This window comes from Elgaria multicarinata, chromosome 9, assembly GCF_023053635.1.
Source record: "Elgaria multicarinata webbii isolate HBS135686 ecotype San Diego chromosome 9, rElgMul1.1.pri, whole genome shotgun sequence".
Lineage (NCBI taxonomy): Eukaryota > Metazoa > Chordata > Lepidosauria > Squamata > Anguidae > Elgaria > Elgaria multicarinata.
In genome coordinates, this window is record NC_086179.1 from 22,090,889 (window position 1) to 22,116,914 (window position 26,026).

Sequence of the window (26,026 nt, forward strand, 5' to 3'; positions counted from 1 at the left end):
CACCAGTTGCTGGGGAATATGGGCAGGAGGGTGCTGTTGCACTCATGTCCTAATTGTGGACATCCCATGGACAGCTGGTTGGCCACTGTTTGATTATAACAGTGGACTACCTGGACCCTTGATCTGATTCAGCAGGGCTCTTCTTATGACCTGATGGACACCTGGTAAACTTCCAAAGAATGTTAGAAATCTCCAGAATAATAATAATAATAATAATAATAATAATAATAATAATAATAATAATAATAATAATCTTAAAAAACCACTGCACTGAAAAACTGTCATCTTTATCCCAGTTTTATTTTTCACTCTTACAGCCAAACCCTAAAATGTACGCTTGGGAAGTATGAGCTACAAGTACGTTTAGGATGGTTGCTTTGGGGAACAAACCCTTAAGCCAAACCCCTAAAATCTATGTCTGGGCCTCCAGTTCTCTTCCCGATATTATCTACACTAGTAGCCACCACATCAAAAAAATTCCAAAGAATTCTGAAGCATACCACTGGCAGAATACAAAAACAAAGCTGTTGCTAATTGCTGTAGCTCATTATCGGGGTGTTCCATCTGTGCGCCTTTGATTTATCCTACAATAATTATCTCTGCCTGCAGCATTATTTCCCATTAAAGTCAAGGGAAAGCAATTTTTTTTAAAAAAAAAACCCAGGGGAGAGGTTTCTATGAGATCTCCATGTGATACGTGCACTATAGACTTTATAAATGTTAATATCCTACAATTACTTGGGAGCTTAATTTTTCTCCTATATATGGTTTATGCCAATCACCTCCATGCATTGGCCATTTTGTTATATAGGGCTGGGAGGAAATTACTGAAAGATTCACATTTCTGCTGAACAACAGCAAAAACTTCAGATTTTGAACAGCAAAGCCAATCCAATATCAACGAGCAAATCATGGAAATATGGGAAATGGAAATATGCCACTCTGGGGACACTATCCTTCAGTTGCGATTCACCAGATAAGTGGCTACGGGATTTAGTGGAAGCCCTATTATGCTGGCAAAACTCAAGTTATGAAGTTGGAGGAATGGGTGGAGGATTTTGGGGCATGTTATGAACAACACAGGAAGCAGCAAACTTACATCAGGCTTTGGACTTCAGCTCCCATCAGCCCCAGCCAGCATGACCATTGGTCAGGAGTGATGGGAGTTGTAGTCCAAAACAACTGGAGGGCACCATGCTGGGGAAGGCTGCCATATCCTATACCCCTTTAGTTCACAGCCACATCCCATTAAACAGTGGAACTTTGCACCAGACCTCACAGAAGACGTTTTCCTCCCATTGACCCTTACATGCAAGTAAGCTCACTCTGCACTCCAACCTCTGCCACTGCTCACCAAACATTAATGAGCAGCATGGCTTTGCCCATGAATCTGTTCAGTCCGTTAAAAGCAAACAAACATCTAAGCTAGAAGCTGTCACCATGCCAGGTGGAAGTGAATTCAATAAGCTACTTAAGCATAGTGTCCTAAGCTCATTATATAATTATCAATACTATGTTTAAGTTAATAAGTAGAGATTAACTCAATGGCAACCAATCTAATAAACAGTCCACTTTTATCGATGCTACACAGGTATTTTCAACAACTCTGAAAATCCTGCACTACAAAATGTCTTGATTTCTAGGTCTATTTTCATAAGCATATTATTTTAAAATAAATAGAGGCAAATCCACAATTGTAGTGCCACTACCAAGAAAGCCCTGCTCTGCATGTCACATACCTCATCTTAATAAAAGAGTGGCATACAGAGGAACAATTCCCAAACTGATCTTAAGACATAGGGAAGTCACATGAAGAAGGTTCTGCAAAAACAATGGCTTAGGCCATTTAGGAAACAACCAGTACATTGAATTAAGCCCAGAAATTAACTGGACAACCATTTGACCCCACTGTTCACAAATGTTCACAACACTCTTCTCTCTCTCTCTCTCTCTGCATAAACTTACATACACATTAACTAAGGATATACTTCATGCATCTGAAGAAGTGGACTCCAGACCATAAAAGCTTATACCTTAATGCATTTACTAGTCTTTAGTATATCACAAGACACTTTGTTTTTGCTTCAACAATCTAAATGTGTAATATATTTTTGCTTCAACAGGCCAAGATGAATCAAAAGGATGGGGAAATACCTACGCATGATCGTAGCACCGATCCTAGCATCGGTGCCTGATCCAGAGGCCTGATGGGGAAATGAGGGGGCTTTGGATCTAGCGCAAGGGTAGATAACATGTGACTCTCCAAATGTAGCTTGACTGCAACTCCCATCAACTCTAGCCAATAGAGTGTGATGATGGGAGTTGAGTCCAACGACAAATGGAGGGCCACACATTTCCCATCATGGGTCCAGCAAGGTTGCACCTGGGATGCCCCTGGAATGGTCCATTTGAGGCCTACAGACACCAGCGCTTCACCTACATCTGCAAAGCTTTCTGCAAATGTACCAGAGGCCTCCAGGGCATACATGCGAACGCCCTGGGCAGAGCTCTACTCCTCTGATGGGAGGTACATCCACCACATCCTAATCAAAACCCCACTTTCTTTCCAAATTCCAGCACCTCAATTTCTGGGGAACGAGCATTTCACGTCTTAGAAAAGAAAGGGTAATTGGCATTTACCATTCTCATTTATGTAAATTACAACTTATAATAAGTTGAAAGGGGGGGAAATAATTTTTGAGGAACAGGAGAAATGAGAGACGGAGAGGTGTTAAAGTATATTTAAATTATTCCTGCTATCTGAAAGACGTCAGATTCTGAATTTTTTTATTTATTTATTTTTTGCATCAGGGGGTGGAAAGAGTGTTGACCCTTTTCTCACAGCTTGTGTATTTTGCTCCTACCTTTTTTGTTGCTATTACATCCCTTTTTATTATAGAATAAATACAACTTTCTTTTGATTTTAAATAAGGCTTTCCAACTTTTCGTTATATTGTTCACTCTCTTGAAAGCATATATTTTATTGAAAATATTTCCACTCACAAATAATGCATTCTTTTTGAAGAGGGTGTTTTTTTTTAATGTCTGTTTTTTTAAGAAGATGTGTTTTCTTGCATTAAAAAAAACTTTCTTCTAAACCTTTTTGTTAGTATTCAAAACCTCTAAAGCTTCAAACTGCTCGATGGCACAATCCTATGGTCCCTGGAAGCGTGTTCTAGGAACCAGGGAATATAAGCTTTGCAGGTTTCCCTCTTCCCGCAGATGGAAAAGCTGGAACACCCTGGAAACCTCGTTGATGTGGTAGCAAAAAACTGCACTGCCATCCCTGTGTTCTGATGGTGGTAGGAGGGGAAATGGTGCATTTCAGGGGTAGTTTGAAGGAGACATTAATTCAGGGGTACCAAACCTCTTTCAGCCGAATTCCAAATTCAATTTTGGAAATGATCTCAGAGGCTGCATTCCCGTGGTGGGTGAGGCCAAACAACCCCAAACCCAGCATATTTTAGCTTAAAACTCTTACTGCTGTAACTAATCCTTAGGAGAGGCATTTCAATCTTTAGAATGAGCGGGGTGGAAATATGTAGAAGCTGGGAAAGATATACAAAATTATACATTATGCATGGTGTGGAGAAAGTGTATAGGGAGACATTCCTCTCCCTCTCTCAGAGAACTAGAAACTGGGGACATTCCATAAAGCTAATTGGTGGGAAATTCAGGACAGATAAAAGGAAGGACGTCTTCCTATGGAATTCACTTCCACAAGATGTAGGGATGGCCACCAATTTGGATGGCTTTCAAAGGGGATTGGAGAAATTCATGGAGAAGTCTATCAATGGCTACTAGTCCTGATGGCTATATTCTGCCTGCAGTATCAGCAGCAGTATGCCTATGTACACCAGTTTCTGGAGAACATGGGTGGGAGGTGTTCTGTTGCACTCATGTCCTATTTGTGGGCTTCCCGTGGGCAACTGGTTGGCCACTGTGCGAACAGGACACTGGACTAGATGGACCCTTGTTCTGATTCAGCATGGCTCTTATGTTCTTATGAAACCACCAAATGGAAAATGTGAACCACCTGGTGAGATGGGAATTCTATCTGGTCCATATGGGAAACTCCGAGGAACCAGATTACGACCCCAAGTCGGCTGGATTGGGCCTCTTTGGCCTAAGGTTATACAACCCTGCTTTAGATCCATAGGATCCAAAGCCTTCCCATTTTCCCTAACAAGGGCGGGAAAATACACTGGTCCCGGAGCTGGTTTAGTAATGTTTTCTCTAGCCACACGTACATATACAGTACACAAACCTTCCAACTTGGTCAGTGTAGATGTGTTGAGCTTTGGAAGCATAGGTTGTTCTGCTGGTGATTCTTCCCCACCCCCTGCCCTCACAGGCTTGCTTCAGCTAGGTGAATAAAGTGGTTGTATGCTGTGGGTAATCAGGTGAAGGTGAAGAGGAGTGCTCCTATTAGATTGGTTAGAGGCAGGGGGAGGTACAGCATTAGGGGCTTAACATGCCCATTGAGGAGAAGGGAGATCAAACATCTTGCCTGTGCTATCTTTCAGTGTTCCCAACAACCAGATGGTCTCTCGTTGTTCTACCAACATGCCATCGGGTTTTGTGGTACTGCTGCTCAATGCTAGGTTGCTCCAGAATCTCAGTCACTCTTTAACTGCAGATGAGAATCTCTTTAATTGCAGATGAGGGGGCTGACCTGGCATGTATCACCGAGACCTAGAGGGGACTTAGTCTTACCCAATTAGATGTGTATAGGACCAGGCTATCATTTTTAGTTAAGTTAATCTTTTATTATTTCTAATTTCCCTCTCCCCACCCAATGCTTTTTTTCAAGTTCTGTAGCATTTGACTACAATATTTGAATTTTGTACCACATTGCATTGATGTTCTTTGTTCATTCTCTATTAACTGGACTAGTTCTATTTTTTTAAAAAAGGATAAAAGTCTGCATTTTCCAGCATTCTTTAAACCACTTCTTCCCATTTTAGTTCAATGTAAATTGAACTATTTTTCCTGTTAACTTTAATGAAAAATAATTTTTTAAAACCGTTCTTCTACTGTATTTTCTTGGGCATTCGGTAATTTTTGTTTCTTTAAAAGAAACTGAGAACGAGAGAACATGAAAAGAACCACGTAGTATGAGACCAAAGGTTTATCTAATCCAAGTATCCTGTTTCCCAGTGTGGCCAACCAGATGTCCATTGGAAGCCCACAAGTATGACAAGCCCACAAGCCCATAGGTGCAACAGCACACATACACATGCACACACCAGTCATGTTTCCCAGCAACTGGTGTTCAGAGGCAGAAAGCCTCTGATACTGGAGGTCGTAGAATTGGGTGAGAGACAGGCTCTGGTGCTATGAGATTTGTTAAAAGCTTTTACTGGTATCCAAGAAGCTCAATGTTTCGGATTGTTAGAACCACTAGCACGGACAAATAATTACTGACAAACTCAGCTCCTACGCAGAACGCCTACAAGAAACTTTGAACTCTGTATACAACAGTAGCCTTGGGCAGCTTACCAACTCATACCAGCTCCTGACAAAGGATTTAACAATCCAAAACGTTGAGCTTCTTGGATACCAATAAAAGCTTTTAACAAATCTCATAGCACCAGAGCCTGTCTCTCACCCACACCTGCTAATTGGTGCTTCTTTCCCTCCCATTCACACACGGTCATATAGAATTATCATGACTAATAGCCATTGATAGCCTCCAGGTATTAAATATACATGTATTAAACACCCCCCTTACGTTTAATACATAAGGAATTCCAGAAACCCAGTAACAACTCACTCACAGTTCTAAGCCTATGAGCTGCATCATTCTCTCTTTTACAAAAGGAAAGGATCATTATTTAATATGCAAATGAAGATCATCATGGGATAATGGCAGCGTTCAAAGACTATTGGGGAATCAACTTATTTACAGTTGAGCAGGCTTAGAAAAATTAAATAGGCATTGAGATTTCTTTTTTGTCTTATTCACACCTCAAAATTAACTGGACTACCCAAAGGAACCAATATGCTTTAGCAGCACTGGTATATCCTTTCATTATTGGGAAGTATTATTAGAAATGTCATTGAGGTTTATTAGATTCTGACATTTCCAATCTCACAGCCTATAACACCTGAGAGTCATAAAAGGGATAATCAAACGGATTTCCCAGAAGCAAAAATATATATACCACACCGCGTTCAGACTAGCTTAAGAACTGAAATGGTTCAGGAACAGTCCAGCAAAAGTTTGTCATGACTAAATTCCACTGAAATCAATGAAACTTACATTTGTTGTTAGGGATTTGTAAATCAGCTGTCTAGATTCTCTGAATTCCACCTTGAAGTTTGTTCAAACTTGTCAATATCAGATACTTCACTTGAAGATTCATGCATATTATTCATGCATATTTTTGTGTATATATTTTCCCAAGTTCATGCATCAATTGTGGACATTTTTGAAATGGACACATTTCTCCCCCACAGATTAACGGGAACACACCTTTTTCAATGTATGCTTTTTTCATACGTATGCATTTTCCATAGGCATTTTTTGTTCTTCAAATCACATCGCAAGAAATGTACAGACTTTAAAATTCAGTTTGTGTTTGAGTTTGTGTTTGGTTCCAGGACATGCGCATTTGTTAAGTTCTGGTCAAAAAGTTACAGAAATTAATTTCTCATACATCCCTAATCCCAATCTGTTGCTTTCAATAAGACTTATAGTGCATCCTTCTGAGTGTTTTCTCAGATGTAAACCTCACTGAGGTCAATGGGATTTATTCCCAAATAAGTATGTTGTGTATCATAGCCAACTTATTATTAGTATTATTATTTACATTTCTATGCTGCCCCATAGCAGAAGCTCATTGGGCAGTCAGGTGTGACAAACTTTAGCTGGGTTTTGCCCTTGATGGAATCCTCATCCAATATTTATGAATATGAATTGTTTCTCAAGCCTCATTTGCATTAATGCTCTAACACGATACAAATTAAAGAAAACACATGTGGATTTCTTTTGTTCTGGAGGGCAGAAATAATTGGTCACATCCCAAGCAAAAAGAGCAAACAAGAATTTGCCGTTCTTTCCAGGAAGGATTCTCAACATTTGTTAAAAAGCTTGGTTTAAATATTCAATAGTGGAGTGCTCAAGTGTAAATTAGGGCATGTCAGAACTAAAAAAAAAATCTATTTGAAACCGTTTTAAATTGTATCTATTCAATTCTTATTATTACTACTACTACATTTATATCCCGCCTGTTTTCTTCTTGCAAGGAAACCAAGGTGGCTTACACAATCCTCCTCCTCTATATTTTATCCTTACAACAACCCTGTGAGGTAGGTTAGGCTAAGAGTCAGCAGCTGGCTCAAAGCTGCCCAGTGAGCTTCATGGCCCAGTGGGAACTTGACCCGGAATCTCCCGAGTCCCAGTCCAACACTCTAACCACTATACTGCAATGGCTATCCATCGTTCCAAACCAAGCAACTTTGGGAGCTGCAGGACCGAATGGACTAGGGCTGGGATGGGGAAAGTGTGCCCTTCCAGATATTGTTGGTCCATCGTCCCTCACCACTGGTTGTGCTAGCTAGGCTTGATGGAAGTTGCAGTCCATCAACATCTGGAGTACCACACATTTCCCATCCCTGCACTTGTGAATCTCTGACAAAATGTTTTCAATATCCTGACAAAAGCATAATTCCCAAGGTTTGGGAAGAGGAGGGGGAGCAAGCTAGTTTCAAAGTGGCTGCCAATTTGGAATGCAGATGTGCTCTCAGGTGCAAGAATAGAATTGATACATCTGGCAGTACTTATCATTATCCTTCATAAGCAGGCTAAAAGAAGGAAAGATGACTGGGATTATACTGATCCATATCATGAAGTCCCAGGGGAAGAAACAAAGGAAAACAAAACTTCAGGATTCCTCAGCCAAGCCATGGGTGCTATGACGACTTGCATTTGGAAGGGACTGATATTTGAAAATAAACATAAATCCCCAGTACAGAGTGAATAATATGTGGTTCAAGGAGCCATGTGAGGCCCTGGCTACTGCAGAATGTACAGCTGTATATTTTAATTTCAGTAAATTCCAGTTATCTGTAAATTCATTTAATATTATCAATTCCTCACTTCGTGGAAATACTCTAGATATTTCTCTCATAGTCATGTGTATTCCACTCACATTTGACTGATTCACAATGACCCTGTTCAGAAAACACGCTAAGCCATGGTGATTAAGCATTCTGAGCTAAACATTATGGCTTAGTGTGTCGTGTGAACCATGATTTAGCATGCTGTGTGAACCATTCCAAACTATGGTAGCTACATAACCACAGTTTAAACAAGCTCACTAATCATTTGTTGCAAAAGAATTGGTGGCCTAACCATGGCTTAGCATGTAATCTGAACAGGGTCACTGTGTGTTTCACCCACAGTCATAGTGCATCATGAGTTTTGTAGCGCCAAAACTGTATAATATGAAGCGTTCTTGTTTAAGACGTTCTGAGATGTTTTTGGTGTGAAAAGGTAAAGTAACATGCAGATTCAGGTAGATCGATGCAAGCACTGTGATTAATAAACAAATTTGTAACAGTCATGCCGTATTTTAGACTATTTAAAATGGAAGTGACTACAATATTAGAATGTGGCTACAAATTAGAGGTGGCTACAATATTAAAACCAGGTTCAGGGGAAATAAGTGTTGGATTTTGGCATCAAGACTAACAGCCTGATCCTATGTATGTCTACTCAAGGTCTGAGTTCAACAGAACTTATGTCCACATATGTTTACTATACCATATTCCTCAAACGCAAAGACAGACTATTTATGAGCCAAAACAGGTGCACAATGACTAACAAAAAACGTATATGTTTTTAAAAAGAAAGAATACTTGTGAAGCATGTCAGTAATTTTTTTCATAATGTTAATTGATCTGCTTCACTTTTTCCCAAATCCCAAAATATCTACATAATGTGAGAAGTCACTGTTGAAAAAATTAGCAGCATCCTTCTGGTTTCTGCAAGACAGATCATTTTTAGAACATCCTGTAGAAATCCCAGAGTACCCAGCTTAAACTCTAGATGTGATTAGCCTCCACCTTCCAACATATTGTATATTTGTTTTTAATGTTCAGTGTTTTAATCTTTGCAAAGTACCCAGAGAGCTTTGGCTATCGGGCAGTATATAAATGTAATAAATAACAATAACAACAACAACAACAACAACAACAACATGGCTTGCACGATTATCAGAGCAGCAGGCAACAAATGACAGAAGTGGAATTAGAAGGGACTCGATACACCAGTCCTTATCTTGCAGCAGGATGCCCAGTTGTTTAATAAGTGGTGGGCAACTTGTGGCCCTCCAGATGTTTTGGCCTACAGCTCCTATGATCTCTTGCCATTGGCTATGCTAGCTAGGTCCAAAACATCTACAGGGCCACAAGATGTCCATCCCTGGCCTATCCGCGTAAGGCAGCTACCCTCCAGATGTCTTGGAATACAATTCTCATAATCCCCAGCTAATGGTGGGAACTGTAGTCTAACATATTGGGGGGGGCCTTTGGAGGAGGCTGGCATTAAAAATCCCCATTCCGTTATTATGCTTTTGAGTACTTAACCTCATGGTCTGTCAAGACAGCTACAAAACGCCTTGGAGGTTTTTTGGTCAGCATCATAAATACAGCCAGCTCCAACAAAGCAATTTTCCTCCAAGTTAGTGCTTTTGAAATGGGCCCCCACATACACAAGGGAAGCATTACCTCAGAACCAGTCATCCATGGGGGCTCCTCAGAAAATATCCATGAACCGATCCCATGTGGTGCAGTTTGAGAAGAACCCTTCTGTGAAATCTTTTAACAAGACGTGAGAAGCACAAACAGATCAAAGCAAAATATGAAGGACAGCTCTTCTTGAACTTCTTATGGGGCACATTCCTTCCAAGAGTAATTAATTAATAGCTGGATCATATTGTAAGTGTGTACACTAGTATTGCACCTCTCTATAGCTTGGCGGCACTGGTGTAGCTATTTATTACAATATTCAGTCTACATGGGGTACCTAACACAGAAGTTGTTGCAGCGACATAGAGTCCTAATATAGGAGCTTAGAAAAAATATATTTCACTTCCAATCGCCAACTGTATATTTGCAGTGTAATTAATCAATTACACATGGTCTATCTTAACCCCATAGGAAGGAATATGCCCCATAAGAAGTAATTAAGTAACAGTATACTTTCATATGCATACTTCTTCCACCTGCAAATATATAGCTGGTGGCTGGAAGTGAAATATTTTTTCTTCTAAGCTCCTATAATAGGACTCTATGTCGCTGCGACAACCTTGGGGTTAGGCACCCCATGTAGACTGAATATTATAATAAATAGCTACACCAGTGCCATCAAGCTTTAGAGAAATGCAATACTGATGGTCACACTCACAATAAGATCCAGCCAAAGCATGTGAGGCACCAAATTCAGACATTATTCTAGCCGCATGGAGCTCTACCTACACAGAAGCCATTTTTAATGGGAACCCCACTGCTTCAACATCATTTAAATTGGTCACCAACATTAGTTTGGGATATTTCTCTCTCCTGCAAAACAATGTCAGCACACGCCAACCGAATACAAGAATTATTAGGATATATAAAGGTAACGGTATGTCTATCTCAGCAGCATATTTACCAACAATGGCCAAACAGACACTACATGGAAGTGTTCAGAAGTAACATTCAGCACCCAGCATCCATCCCCATTATTAGTTCCCCGCAGAGCACAGTAGTCAAAGGTCACACTTTTGGCTATTGCCGCCAGAAGCCACGAAGGGCGCAATCCTATGCATGTTTAGATAGGAAAAAGACCTATAAACCCAGGATTTTTTAATTTTTTGAGTACCAGAACTGAATAGAGAGGTCACAGTCCTTCCACACAAATCCACTACTGGTTACTCCCACCCATTCACCCAGCTTTCTTAATTTCAGCAGCATAATTGAGGGGGGGGGTCATTTTGTTATTTCTGATCTACTGCTCATCACACAGAAATGTACCAGTAGTTCCTGATCTACCTTCTGTCCACCTATTTTAACCAATGAATCCATTGCTCTTAAAGAAATCTGTATTACCAGAACTTTGCTGCAGATGCCTTTTTGGAATATCAAAGGAACCGACGGCACTTAATATCCAAAAAACTGCCACTCATTGTGAGGGAACATCCATTTAAAATATTTTCTTTCATTCTTACAGTAATCAGCCTTACTGACAAAATGAAACAAAAATATCATGCCTCCAATTCAACAAATAAAATTGGCTCTAACCAACTGATCAACTAATATTTATTTATTTATTTATTTATTTATTACATTTTTATACCGCCCAATAGCCGAAGCTCTCTGGGCGGTTCACAAAAATTAAAATCATCATAAAACAACCAACAAGTTAAAAATACAAATACAAAATACAATATAAAAAGCACAACCAGGATAAAACCACGCAGCAAAATTGATATAAGGTTAAAATACAGAGTTAAAACAGTATAATTTAAATTTAAGTTAAAATTAAGTGTTAAAATACTGAGTGAATAAAAAGGTCTTCAGCTGGCGACGAAAGGAGTACAGTGTAGGCGCCAGGCGGACCTCTCTGGGGAGCTCATTCCACAACCGGGGTGCCACAGCGGAGAAAGCCCTCCTCCTAGTAGCCACCTGCCTCACTTCCTTTGGCAGGGGCTCACGGAGAAGGGCCCCTGTAGATGATCTTAAGGTCCGGGTAGGTACATATGGGAGGAGGCGTTCCTTCAAATAACCTGGCCCCAAACCGTTTAGGGCTTTAAATGTCAATACCAGCACTTTGAATCGGGCCCGGACCTGGACTGGCAGCCAATGAAGTTGTAAAAGGACTGGCGTAATGTGATCTCGCCAGCCAGTCCCTGTTAGTAAACGGGCTGCCCTGTTTTGTACCAGCTGAAGCTTCCGGACCGTTTTCAAAGGCAGCCCCACGTATAACGCATTGCAGTAATCCAAACGAGAGGTTATCAGAGCATGGATAACTGTAGCTAGGCTATCACTGTCCAGATAAGGGCGCAGTTGGTATATCAGCCTAAGCTGATAAAAGGTGCTCTTTGCCACTGAGTTCACCTGTGCCTCAAGTGACAGTTCTGGATCGAAGAGCACCCCCAAACTACGGACCCGATCCTTTAGGGAGAGTGCAACCCCGTCCAGGACAGGGCAAACATCACCTCGCCGGACAAATGAACCACCCGCTAACAGTACCTCCGTCTTGTCTGGATTGAGTCTCAGTTTGTTAGCCCTCATCCAGTCCATTACCGTGCCCAGGCACTGGTTCAGAACAGTCACTGCCTCACCTGGGTTTGATGAAAAGGAAAGGTAGAGCTGGGTGTCATCCGCATATTGATGACACCTCAGTCCACATCTCCGGATAACCTCCCCCAGCGGCTTCATGTATATGTTAAACAGCATAGGGGATAAAATAGAGCCCTGTGGAACCCCATGGCTTAGGAGCCACGGCACAGAGCAATAATCCCCCAGCACCACCTTCTGGAATCGGCCATCCAAGTAGGAGCGGAACCACTGCAACGCAGTACCTCCAACTCCCAGCTCAGACAACCTATCCAGAAGGATACCATGGTCGATGGTATCGAAGGCCGCTGAGAGGTCCAGGAGAACCAACAGGGTCGCACTCCCCCTGTCTCTCTCCCGACAGAGGTCATCCCACAGGGCGACCAAGGCAGTTTCTGTTCCAAAACCAGGCCTGAAACCCGATTGAAATGGATCTAGATAATCCGTTTCATTCAAGAGTGCCTGGAGTTGTCCTGCAACCACCCGCTCAAGCACCTTGCCCAGGAAAGGGATATTAGCCACCGGCCTGTAGTTGTTAACATCTTCCGGGTCCAGATTAGGCTTCTTCAGGAGTGGTCTAATTACCGCCTCTTTTAAAGAGGCCGGCACCACTCCCTCTCTCCAGGAGGCATTTACAACCTCCTGGACCCAGCCGGCGATCCCCTCCTTATTTGATGTAATGAGCCACGAGGGGCAAGGGTCAAGCACACAGGTGGTCGACCGGACTTGGCCAAGCACCTTGTCCACATCCTCGGGCCTCAATAACTGAAACTCATCCAATAAAACTGAGCCGGACGGCGCTCTGAACGCCTCTACTAGTGGTGCTGCATTAAGTGTGGTGTCCAATTCATGACGAATCTGAGCGACTTTATCTTCAAAGTGCCGTGCAAACTCGTCACAGCGTGCTACCGAGGGTTCAACTATCTCACGCCCTGGCCCAGAGTGTAACAGGCCACGAACCACTCGGAAAAGCTCCGCCGGACGACACCGAGAAGACGCAATGCTGGTGGAAAAGAACTGCCTCTTTGCCACCCTCACCGCCACAGAGTAGGCTCGATAGTGAGCTCTAGCCCGTGTTCGATCAGACCCAGCACGAGTTTTCCTCCACCTGCGTTCTAGCCGTCTCCCCTCTTGCTTCATCGCCCTCAGCTCAGATGTATACCAAGGAGCTGACCGGGCTCTGCTCAGAGGGAGAGGACGCTTGGGCGCGATCGTGTCAACCGCCCGAGTCATCTCTGCATTCCACAGAGCGACCTGGGCTTCGACAGGAGCACCGGCCATATCAGCAGGAAAATCCCCCAGAGCCCTCTGGAATCCATCGGAGTCCATTAGCCTCCGGGGGCGGACCATTTTAATAGGCCCCCCACCCTTGCAGAGGGGAAAGGCCGCCGAGAGTCTAAACCTCAGTAGGAAGTGATCCGACCATGACAAGGGGGTAGATGTTAGTTCCCCCACTTCCAGATCACCATCCTCCTGTCCAGTCGAGAAAACCAGATCAAGTGTGTGTCCCTTTGCATGTGTTGGGCCGATGACATGTTGAGACAGCCCCATGGTTGTCATGGCAGCCATGAAGTCCTGAGCCGCTCCGGATACAGCAGCCTCGGCATGGAAGTTGAGATCCCCCAGAACCACCATCCTGGGGGTCCTCAACACCAGGTCCGAGACAACCTCCGTCAGCTCAGGCAGGGAGACTGTTGGGCAGCGGGGTGGACGGTACACCAGCAGAATCCCTAATCTGTCTCGAGTACCCAACACACAGTACAAACACTCCAGACCAGCACTCGACTGAACAGGAAGCCTAGAGAGGGAGATTGTATTCCTATAGACCACGGCAACCCCCCCTCCCCGGCCCTCGAGTCTGTGCTGGTGCTGCACCGAGTACCCAGGAGGGCAGAGCTGGGTGAGAGCAACCCCACCCAGTTCACCCACCCAGGTCTCAGTGATGCATACCAGGTCAGCCCCCTCATCCACAATCAAATCATGGATGAGGGAGATTTTATTCTGGACTGACCTGGCGTTCAGCAGCAGCACCACCAGACCCGAGAGCAAGCTGATATGGCCACCAGGAACTATCCGGTTGGGGTAGGAACCAGAAGAGGGAATAGCTGTAAGGAATCTATCCCCTCTTCTCCTCATCTGGCCTGTTCCTCCCCTAGCACCATACCTCCCCCTACCCGTGACCACAGTTATGTGGGCATCCCCGTATCCCCCAGAGCTCCCCAGGCACATATTAAAAAGTAATTAAAATGTATTTTACAATTTGCTGCTGGTTGGCTGGTTGGAGATCTTGCAGGTACAGTAGTATGGTATCTCCTATGTGCGCCGCAAAGTGCGGCGCCAACTCTGTGTGTCGCCGAGGCGCGCGCCGAGGCGCAGCCTCTGGCAGGCTGCAGATGTACCTGTTAGGGAGAGGTGGAGCACTCAGTCAGCTGACGCCCAGCAGGTGAGGGGAGAGACTGCATGGAAGTCTCTGCATGGAAGACTGCAAATAATATTTTCATTTGTACATAAAAGAGGTGTGTACCATATAACCATAACCTATCCCAGTTTAATTTGGATTAGCTCTGTAGTACAGGAGGTAGGGAGATTCATCACAATTTATTTATTGCATTTCTATACCGCCCAATAGTCGAAGCTCTCTGGGCGGTTCACATTTTTTTAAATATCCTGAAGCGGTTCCTAGGCCAAATTTCCATACTAACTGAGAATATCCCAAATGTACTCAAGAGAGGAGTTAGAACCTGTGTCCCTGTGCCCTGGAGAGGCATCTTGCTCTCTACAAGTTATGAGAAGCAATATTTGACAGAGGAAATGGCAAATCTTGAATCTTTAATTACAAAAAGGCCCGCAGCTGTGTTGCTTCTTCCAGCATGTTCCGTTTTCTTTTCTTCCTTCTCTCTCTCTCTCCTGTTGTTTTGCTGGTGCTGGTAGTAACTGAGGAGCAAATATCGGAACATCTTGCGTGTATGTTGGCTCTGAGACAAAAACTCCAGTGTAAACAATCTGATCCTATTGACCTCAGGAGCACACATAGCATCCATCAAACACAGCTGAATTGCAAAGGCACTGAATAACGATAAAATAGAGCCAGCTGTCTTATAGCCCTCCAACATTTAACTTCCTGACTAGAGCTCATAAAAAAACAACCCACTCCTCATAGATCAGCAGAGTCTATTACGCAGTTTACTGGTTATGTAAAAAATACAGTAGCCACTCCCTGCAATAAACCTGCACTTTATAACAAGGAAAGAATCCAATATCGTTTAAGAAAACCAGAATTTCGTAAGACAAATTTCCTGTTTCTTTGGAGGGGAAAAAAGGATAATGCTTACCAAATAAAATAAAATGTAGAAAATGCTGAAATACTTCCTGCCAAAAAAAATCTTTAACAGCAAAGAGGCTACCTTTAAAATATATTGCAGAAGAGAAACACAGTGTGCCAACTTGTTTAAGACGAAGCTTTAGGGGTATTGCCCAATCACAGAAATCTTACAGTGAAATCCTATACAGGCCTGTTCAGACAACATGCTAAACCATGGTTAGGCCACTAACCCTTTTGCATCAAATGGTTAGTGAGCATGTTTAAACCATGATTAAATAGCTACTATGGTAAAGAATGGTTCACATAACATACAAAACCATAATGTTTAGCTCAAAGTGTTTAACCACTGTGGCTTAGTGTGGCTTCTGAACAGGGTCTTTCTGACTATTCAGAAATAAGCCCCTCTGAGCTCAATGGGGAGCTTACTCCCAGGTAATTTTATTTATTTATTTATTTGTTAAATTTATATACCGCCCCATAGCCGAAGCTCTCTGGGCGGTTTACAAAAGTTAAAAACAGTGAACATTAAAAGTACGGTATACAAAATTTATAAATATCAAAAATATAAAACTACAGTATAAAACAACAGTATCCATTTAAACAACAACAGTTCTGGGGTCCATTAAAAAAAAATCCCCTTGAAGTTTCCCCAAGTCTCTTGATACCTCTTTCTTGTGTGTGTGATGGGCTGTTCTGGCTCTATAAGAAATATTAAGATCATTAGTTCCTACTCAGCATTCATTTGAATGGATTCATTGAGCTGGTTATACACAACTTCCTCCAGGTGGTCCAGCCGCTGCAGGTAAGTGGGTATAGAATTGCAGACTCCGTTAATTAGTTATGTGTGTTTAAGGTTACAGTCCTATACTCACTTACCTGGGAAAAAGTCCAATTGAACTCAGTGGAGCTTACTTCTGAGTAGATATGTATAGGATTGCACTGTTAGTCAAATTGATTAATCAATTTTCTTTCCATACATCACATATAGGGTAAACATTATTTGGAGGGAGGTTATTTGTTGGGAGATTTATATTTCAGCTCAAGGTAAGTATCCATAAATTAAAAGCAATTAACAAGTTAAAATAATCTAATCACAACCAATATTTTTTAAAAATGCAAATAAGTACAACAAACGAAAATAATAGCACCAAAAGCAGCAGATAAAAAGCACTATATATATATATATAAAAAGCTCTTGTAGCACCTTAAAGACTGACAAATTTATTATGGTGTTAACTTTCATAGACCACAGTCCATTTCAGCACATGCATCTGATCAAGCTGTAGTCCACGAAAGTTTATGCCGTAATAAAGCTGTTACGTCTTTAAGGTGTCACAAGACTCTATTGTTTTTGGTCCAACAGACTAACAAGGCACCCTGTGGGAAAAGCACTAAAGAGCCAATAGACAAACTCAATTATTTAAGCAGTAGAGAGTTCAAAAGCTTTTTGCAAAAGTAAAGTCTTCAGTCAATGTAACTGTGCATTTCTAACTTAGGAGTTATGATTATAACAGTTATAATCATAAGAGTTATGATTATAATCATAAGAGTTATGATTATAAATATGTTGTATTGGGGGGTTTATGGGTTGTTAGACATCTTGGATTCCTTGTAAGAAAGAGCAGGAAAGTAAGAGGGACAGATAGATAGATAGATAGATAGATAGATAGATAGATAGATAGATAGAGGACTTAGCTAGACCTAAGGTTTATCCCGGGATTGTCCCGGGGGTCATCCTTGTTCATGTAAATGACACACAGGATATCCCAGGAGCAGGCAGGGACGACCCCAGGATAAACCTTAGGTCTAGCTAAGGCCAGATAGATAGAGCAGTGAACTGGCAAGGAGGGAGCCAAGTGAACCTCCAGGGGCAGACAGTTCCACATCTGAGTGCCTCAACAGAAATGGTCATTTTACAGATGGCGTGATGCACAAAAGATCATTTTAGTGGACAAGCAGATTAATATTAAGAGGCATGGTTCTTCAGGTATCATGCCCCAAAGCCACTTAAGAGATCTCAAAGCCATGGCTAACACTTTGAATTTTGCCTGGAAACAGTCAAGCAGCCAATTCTGAAGCAATAAGTATACTTAGCCTTTAGATTATATATGCATGTGCTGTTTTAGGTACTATCTCAAACAGGCATTTCTGGTCTGGTCTGGTGTGTGTGTCAGAGAGAGAGAGAGAGAGAGAGAGAGAGAGAGAGAGAGAGAGAGAGAGAGAGAGAGAGATGCGGCCACATATATACATGCTCCTTGTGAGAGAAAGTTATTAGCTTCATGTTAAATTAAACACTGAGGAGGAGATCAAATGCGCTCACCGTGCTGTGCAAAACTTCACTACAAAATGATAATTGGAAGGTTGTAAAAGAAGAGATGTGTAAAGTCACAAAATGGTAGTTAAAATACCCAGCTCTCCCCTTTAATTCTCATTAGGAAACCATACTTCTGTACAACATTTAAGCAGTTCTCCATAAAGCTGCCAGACCTCTCAAGTGTGGTGAATAATTTTTCCTTTATTTTTGTAAAGTGAAATATTTCAAAGTGCTTAACCAAGTAAAAAAAAAAACCTGCATAAAACTGCTGGATAGCAATACTATCAAGGAAACTAACCATGTATCCCAGCCTCCCCTGCTCATATGTATTGGACTGCAACTTCCATTATTCCCAGCCAGCATGGCCATTAGTTCACCAGGGAGCTCCTTCAAATAGAGGACTGCCCTCCGTAAAGTCAGACACCTGGTCATTCTAACAGTTTCTGAGAAGTCTGTCACTTGGTGACAAAATGGTACCCAGGATGGATGGACTTGTATTTGTTCTAGAGTCCTAAAGCTCTTGTCAGTGGCCCTGACTTAGCTCGATAGAGCCCTGTGATTTAAACATAGGTATTTATTCTGTAATATTTAAGACTATCTGTCTTATAGATGTGAATCCATTCAAAGCAAAATACTTCTGAGTACCAGAAGCTGAGGACAAACAAGAGAAGGTCGCCATCTCTATGCTCGCCTTGTGAGCTTCTTAGAAGGATTTGGAAACAGAACACTGAATTAGATGGACTTTAGCCTGATCTCTATCAGGCTGGGCTTCCTATCACCACATGGCACCCTCGTGCAGCTGCTGTGGACTCAATGCCCAAGAAAGTTATACTACAGACACTTGGCTTGGGGTCCCCTTATTTCTTCTAAAAAAAATATCCCAGTTGTCAATCCTGGGTGGCTGCCATTTTAATTTCCGACAATGCCCCTGACATATCATCACTTGAGGGCATTCTGGGAAATTAAAATGGAAGCCACCTAGAGCTAATAGGAGGAGCCCGCAAGAAGTAGCCCCCTGGAATAGGAGGAGGGACGACACCAGAGAGCACCATGCTGAAGTTTCTCTCCACCTTCAAGCCATTATAATGAGATCACTATGAAGAATTAGTGCTTAAAATTGCCCCTTCCTGTTCCCTCCCTATCCCTTTTTCCTTTTGTATCACACCTGTTAGATTGTAAGCCTGTGGGTAGGGCATGTGATCTCTTCTAAACCTTTGTATAGCATCTAGAAGACTTTAGGCACTTTATAAATAAAAGAACATTACTTCTTATAAATCACTATCAGGTCAGACAATATGGCCTAATACATCCCACACACACACTACACAGAAGGAGGTAAACTCTTTTTGAATCAGATTACAAAATCTGATGAGATTGGGCGACAAGCTGCTGTGCTGTAGAACAGACCGGGTTGCCAGCATGTTGGTGAAAGAAAAATGTTGTGTCTGTTAGGTATATCTTGAACTGGTGCATGACATAGAAGATACTTTATCTGGCACTGCTATATAGATAGAACTGTTTTAGTTTTCATTTTTTCATCTGCCTGACTGTATTTAAATGGAATGTCTCCTTTGTAGATGGAGAAATCTGCTCACGGTTTGGGGATTGTTGGGTTTAATTTGAGTAAATCAGACCATTTACGGATGAGATTTTGTGCAAAACTGTGCTATTTACAGCCAAAATTTTGTGCAAATCAACCCATGGTTTTGCATCAAAAAACTCCCTGAGTTTCGGGAACCATCATGTGGCTCGGATTGCAAATTGAAGCCGAGTAGGGTCCATCATAGGGATATGTTAGCCCCCAAAAGGGCTAGATTTCTCCACTATGAGCAACCCTAGTAGTGAGTCATTTTGATGGTGCTATTGATAAACAAGTGGGTGACAGAAACCCATGTCAATCTACCACAAAACACACAGAGACCTACCAGTAGAGCCAATATACCAGTGGAGATCCAGACCTAGCTTCTGCACATCCCAGTTTACCATGACCTAAAAAAAATTCCTATTAAAATACTTCTGGTAGCCATGTTTTGCCTTGTTGTGTACTTTCAACACAAACCCTTTGAGAAATTAATCTGGGGGGTGTTAATTAATTAATTAATTAAATTTATATACCGTCCCATAACCGAAGCTCTCTGGGTGGTTTACAAAAGTTAAAAACAGTGGAAATTTTTTAAAAAAGAAGTATACAAAATTTAAAAACATCAAAAAATATAAAAACAGTATAAAACAGTATCCATTTTAAACATAGGCATAATCTACACACATGGTCCTGCCCCATAACTATATTGCAATAGTCACTGTCCTGTTCAAGATCGCGGAATAAAAACATAACATCAGGAAGCAAGCACATCCAATTAGCAGCACCGTGCCCTATTAAGGAGGGATTAAAGAGGGATAAACAATAAGACTTATTTACAACTCAGTTACCAGTTGATGGGTAAGAAAGTGGGTAAGAAAGGAATACAAATAAATCCTTAGCAGAAGGACATCACGCTGCATCCCCAGAGCTAAGAAAGAAAGAGTGACACGGAACCCACAATTGCGGTTTCCATTTGAAAGGTGACACAGCTATGATGTACACATGGGAAGATATTCTATCCACTCTCAGCCCCACCCCTTATATCTCTATGGGCACGCCCCAAATGGTCACCATCCAATGACCATATCCAACAGGAAGCAATACAAGCCAATGGAACTGTGCTGGCATATCTTAGCCCCAGCCCTTCATGGCCCAGGAAGCGAGATCCTGAGATTGGGGGAAGAGTCTGTGTGCTTGTGAATGCAGCCCCCTGCCAATCTCGGGCCCAAAAGGTTAAGAGAAATGGTATGAATGTGGTACCTCAGCACAGCACAGGCAGCTTTGCTCAAGACCGAAAGGCCGTTGTGCTGCTGTTCTTCGGGTGACGCAGGGTGGCAGGAGTTCCACGTCCCCTTGTGAGCAACACGGTGCTTCCCATTCTCCCTGCTGGAGGAAGGAAGTTGCAACGAAGGATGGAGGGAAGAGGCAGGCGGCCGAGCCATCTTCTGAGGCACCCCTCCGTTTTTTCTAATTAAGAGAAAAATCAAAACATTTATATTAGAAGACAGATTTCCATTCCCTTTTATCCACACCAAGAGGGGACTAACGAAAGCATGCATTTAGCCCCCCACCCCAGCATGAGAGGCGATGCAAGCATGATGCCACACCAGAGAGCACTTCCCACGTTACTCAAGAAAAAAAGTGTGCCTGCAAGTTGCCATCGGTGGCTGAATATCAATCACAGAAAGGCTCCAAGGACACACTTAGCAGGCTACATTGCAATCAAGTGTATTATTACTAGCATAAATGACAGCAGAGAGTGATCAGAAACATGAACAGGTGGAGAATGCAGCCAACAGGATATTGTTGAGGGTCCATTATTTAAAACAAGGGTGCAGAACTTCAAGCCTGGAGGCCAAGTGTGGCCCCCAAAGGTACAGGCAGCAGGGAATTTGGTGGCAGGGCATCCTTGGGGTGTGTGCAGGTTGTGCACCCTGGTTTAAACTAACCACAGTTAGGACTGACCATAGTTCTGACCTTATACGACACAGCAACCTATGTTTAACCAAAAGAAGAAATGGAAGCTTATGAACTCCTCCTCCCAACTGTACCTCACACCTTATGCCTCACACCTCAGAGCTAGAAAAAGCATTACAGGAGGATGTGGAAACAATTACTGATTTGTTAACCGCTGCATGGGTAAATGGAAACAAAAGGAAGCCCCTTCTTTAATGGATTGTATGCTTAGGTTATTGGATTTGCTATACATATGAAAGTTGACAATTATCATCAGAGTTATGGAAGGAAAGCAGAGGGGAAATAGTTGTGTTGGAGGATGGTCAATGTTTATTTTGTCTGGAATAATGATGGTAAAAGATAATGAGCATCTATATGGCTTATTGGGAAACGTATGAAATCTCCGCTCCTCCCCTAATAGTTTGATTTCAGTTGCAGTGGATGTTGTTTCATTATCAATCTTAAGTTCTGTTAGTGAATTTTATGTGTATGGAGAACTCTCCCTCAATAACTCTCCCAACCCGCCCCCGCACCAAAAGAAGTTGTCTAGAAATAAAATACTGAGCTCCGTAAACCAAAACACTCATGCTCAATAACAATTTAGCATGAACATAACGATGCACCACACCTGGGCCACACAGCCTGATTTCTGGAAGCTCTACCATCCAGATGTGGCAGCTATATAATGTTATTGAAACAGTAAAACATAATAGTTAGCATCTGTCAGTGTGGGGGAAGATATTTAAGAGAGAAGCTGAGGAAAAAAGGTTTGCTGAACAATCCCAAGATATATGCTAGCATTAGACCTGCCTTCCCCAACCTGATGCCCTCCAGATGTGTTGGACTCCCATTGGCCATGCTGGCTGGAAATGATGGGACTTGCAATCCAATGCACCTGGAGGACATCAGGTTGGTGAAGACTGCATTAAACAACCAGGTCGTAATATTTTGTGGGGATAATTCTGTCCAAACGGAAGCCCTGAGAGTGCCAACATGAAGGCTGTATTTTCCCCCCATCACATCTTTTTCCAAAGAACTCATAGGAGAATACATGTTTCTTCCCCCCATCCTCCTCGCATTTTATTGTCACAACAATCCGGTAGGGTAGGACCAGGAGTAGTGATTGCCCCATGGTCATCCAGTAAGCTTTGTGGCTGAGTGAGGATTTGAATTTGGGTCTCCTTGATCCTAGTGCTTCAGGCCCCTTGGCCTAATTCAGCCCTCCGGGATTTCTAATCTAACCCTCTGGAGTGTCCTTTCCCCTTGGGCTCACCCTTTTTTACCCACCCATCAATCATTTGGTAGTTTCCCGGTTTTTGATTAGTTTTTCGCCCATTTTAACTGCCTATGGTTTAGTTAAAGGAAGTCAGAGCTTTAAGATAAAATATGCCGGTATTTTGGCCCCACCCTTTTTTGCCTTTAGCTCCGCCCACCACTGGGATGAATCCCCTTGAGAACATCTCCAAAATGGAACCCATCCCCTTGGCCTGAAGGATGTTCTGCTCCCCTGTCACAAAGGCCCATCCAAGGTAACCTTTTCATTATATATGATGCTTTCCAAAGAGAGTTCTATACACTCTCACTGTGAAGAGCATACTGTAAATGGAAATAATTTCAATGTGAATGAAAATGATATTTATTTTAATAAATGCATTTATTATTTATGTTCCACTCTTCTAAAACTGCACTCAGACTGGCTTACAAAGAAATATACATAAAATGCAATTACAAAATACAGTTAAAGTCATCAGGGGAAGCAGTCTTCCCTAATTTTGTTCCTTGGATGAGAGGTCCCATTCTCCCCAACCAGCATGGCCAAGGTGTATCTGAATGCACCACATCAAAACAAAATTCCCTTCCTGAGAAAAGGTACATGGCCTGGAGTTCTTAGAGCATGAGATCTTATGTTCTAATAAAGGAGAGCAAAGAATCTTTAAAATAGCATGGACCTGTTTGCTTGTGGCAAGCAAGGATTGTCTCTCAGCAGCCACTGAGGTCATCAGATGAGATGCTCTCAGTGGTTCCGCAAGGACATATGGCTTGACTGGAATCCACCCGAAGTAGGGCCTTCATTGTGATGGGCCCCTTCCTGTGGAACTCCCTGCCTCTAGAGGTCAGGAAGGCACCAACACTGTGTTGTTTTCGGCATCTACTGAAGACATCTTTATTTCAAGAATCTTTCCTTGACAGACCAGCCATAGCTTTATTGGCATTGTGTGTGTTTTTAAATATGGTATTTTAACCTTTTATTGTTCACCACTCTGGAATCATTTAGATGTGTGGCGGTATATAAACGTTGTAACTAAATAAAATAAATAAATAAACCAGGTAAGGAAATTTTTGTAAATTGGAAAACCTGGTTATTTCTCCACCCAATCAAGGCATCAAAAATGATCTATACAAGGACACGTGGGCAAGGGGGCTCTTAAAATAGGTTTGTGAGCAGGAAAATTTCATGGACTTATATGCAAGACAGATAAAGCCAAACCAATAGAATATTAAAGTTTCATTTACTTACAATCTGGGTCTATTTTGGGAAAGCAGGAAGCCATCATACACCAAGCAGACACCAAACACAGTGATCCCTGTTTCCTTTACCAGCATTGCACAGGTCCCAAGAAATAAACTAAGCAGCAAAAAGGAGAGAGAGGCAGTAGGAGGGAAATGTTCCCCAACATAAAGCTGATCCACGCTCCTGCAAAGCAGAATGAAAACAAAAGGATCGACTTTAAAAGAAATAAGTGCATTTCCTTTCATTCCTTTAAGTTAGAAAAAACCCTGGTAGGTATGCTGTTAACAAAATCAGGCTGTCTGAAAACTGCTTCGGTTAAATAAGTAGGGGGATACGGCAAAAAGAAACATGGGCAAAAATGAGATTATTGGGGAAGGAGGAGCAGAAGAGACAGCAAGGTGAAAGAGAGAACTTCAGGAAGGGGAAGAATTATCATTAATACTGTGCCATCAATGCATATGGTTCCTTACAGAGTTATATGGGGAACATACGCATGTTATTTCCCTCCTAGGAGCTTATAATTAAAAATAGTTAAAAGGGGAAACAGCAGAGGCCGTGTGGGAGAGACAAGGAGTAAGGTGGGAAGGATGCAGCCACACAATCCAATACCTCGGTTGTAGAGGTGAATGAGGATTAAGAGGAGCAGCCAAAATAGTCGCCCAGAAAAAGTGAATTTTGAGGCTGGATTTGAAGAAAAGGAGAGAAGTGGAACTACAGCTGACCTAGATCTTTCCGGCAGCACTTGATCTTTCAGTTCACCTTGGCAATATTTCAGAGGAATGGGCGGCAGAAAATGCCTCCTGGAAAAGTAACACCACCCTGCTTTTTGACAGGCTTCTTCTGTGGCTGTTCACAACTACTGCAGCTCAGTGTGGGAAGAGAGGAGAGTCACTTGGACATCTCGGCAGGGCTGGCCCAAGTCATTTCACTGTCTGAAGTGGAAGAGGAGCAAATGGCGTCCCCCTCCTACCCAAGTCGTGATGCCCAATACCCAAAGCCAACCAAGTTATTTTGGGAACATGGGTGGGATGGTGCAAGAAGGGCAGCCTCAAACCCATGTTCCCCTGCAACTGGTATACAAAAGCATATAGCCATCAGGACTAGTAGTTATTGATACCTTCTTCTCCATGAATTTGTCCAATCCCCTTTGAAAGCCATCCAAATAGGTGGCCATCACTACATCTTGTGGAAGTGAATCCCATCATTTAACTATGCACTGTTTGAAGATGTCCTTCCTTTTATCTATCCTGAATCTTCCACCGATCAGGTTATATGCCAGATGCAGGAATCTACAGGTTACAGGAATGCTGGATACAGGAATCTCAGATATATTAAATTCATGGAGAGAAGAGTTTAGCAGGAGTGGACGGACTCACCATGTCTGGCTCCACCAGAGGCCCACCAGTCCACCGTCCGCCCCCACTCACAGTAGTGCATGAGCTTCTTCTCAGCCCAATGAAGCCGCAAGGCCATCCGCCCTTATCTGGAGCCTCCATTGTGCACAACAATGGAGGCTCTGGAAATTGCACATTTACCAAGTAGTATAAATGGTGGCTGTAAAGACCCCATTTACACAAGATTTAGGGCCACTGAACCTCAGGGCACTCGAAGAGCAGGCACGCTGCGGACCAGCGAACTGTGTCCAGGGGAGTGGGCACAGGGGAGTCTGCCAAACTCCCGGACCCAGTCAGGCACCCACAACATCCCTAGAGCTCAGCAACAGAAATGCAAGGAGCTTTCGACCAGTTTATCAGCAGCTACTTCCTTTTGGAGCCAAAGAAAGCTGGGCAGGCCAGGTGGCCACAGGTGAGCCTTTATTCCAGGATGAGTGGGGTAGGACTGGACTGGACTGAATACGTATACCCAACCATGTGGAGCCCAGTTTTGTTTGTTTTTAATTTATTAATTTACAATATACTGCTCCACATCCAAAGATTTCGGAGCTGTGAACAGCAAATAGGATAAAGGGGAAAAAGCACCATGTTAAAATTATTACTATTTTTTAAAAAAGAA

The 26,026-nt window shown here is 42.5% G+C and overlaps 1 protein-coding gene across 2 annotated transcripts in view; it reads right to left on the reverse strand.

Moving 5' to 3' along the window:
• Positions 1–26,026, reverse strand: part of TMTC1 (transmembrane O-mannosyltransferase targeting cadherins 1) — a 183,591-nt gene that overhangs the window by 130,438 nt on the left and 27,127 nt on the right. For both annotated transcript variants that reach the window (XM_063134965.1, XM_063134964.1), the window contains exons 4-5: positions 24,020–24,196; positions 20,806–21,012 (exon numbers count right to left, since the gene is read on the reverse strand). In XM_063134965.1, the coding sequence (XP_062991035.1) occupies positions 20,806–21,012; positions 24,020–24,196 (384 nt within the window). The remainder of the gene's footprint in view (positions 1–20,805; positions 21,013–24,019; positions 24,197–26,026) is intronic.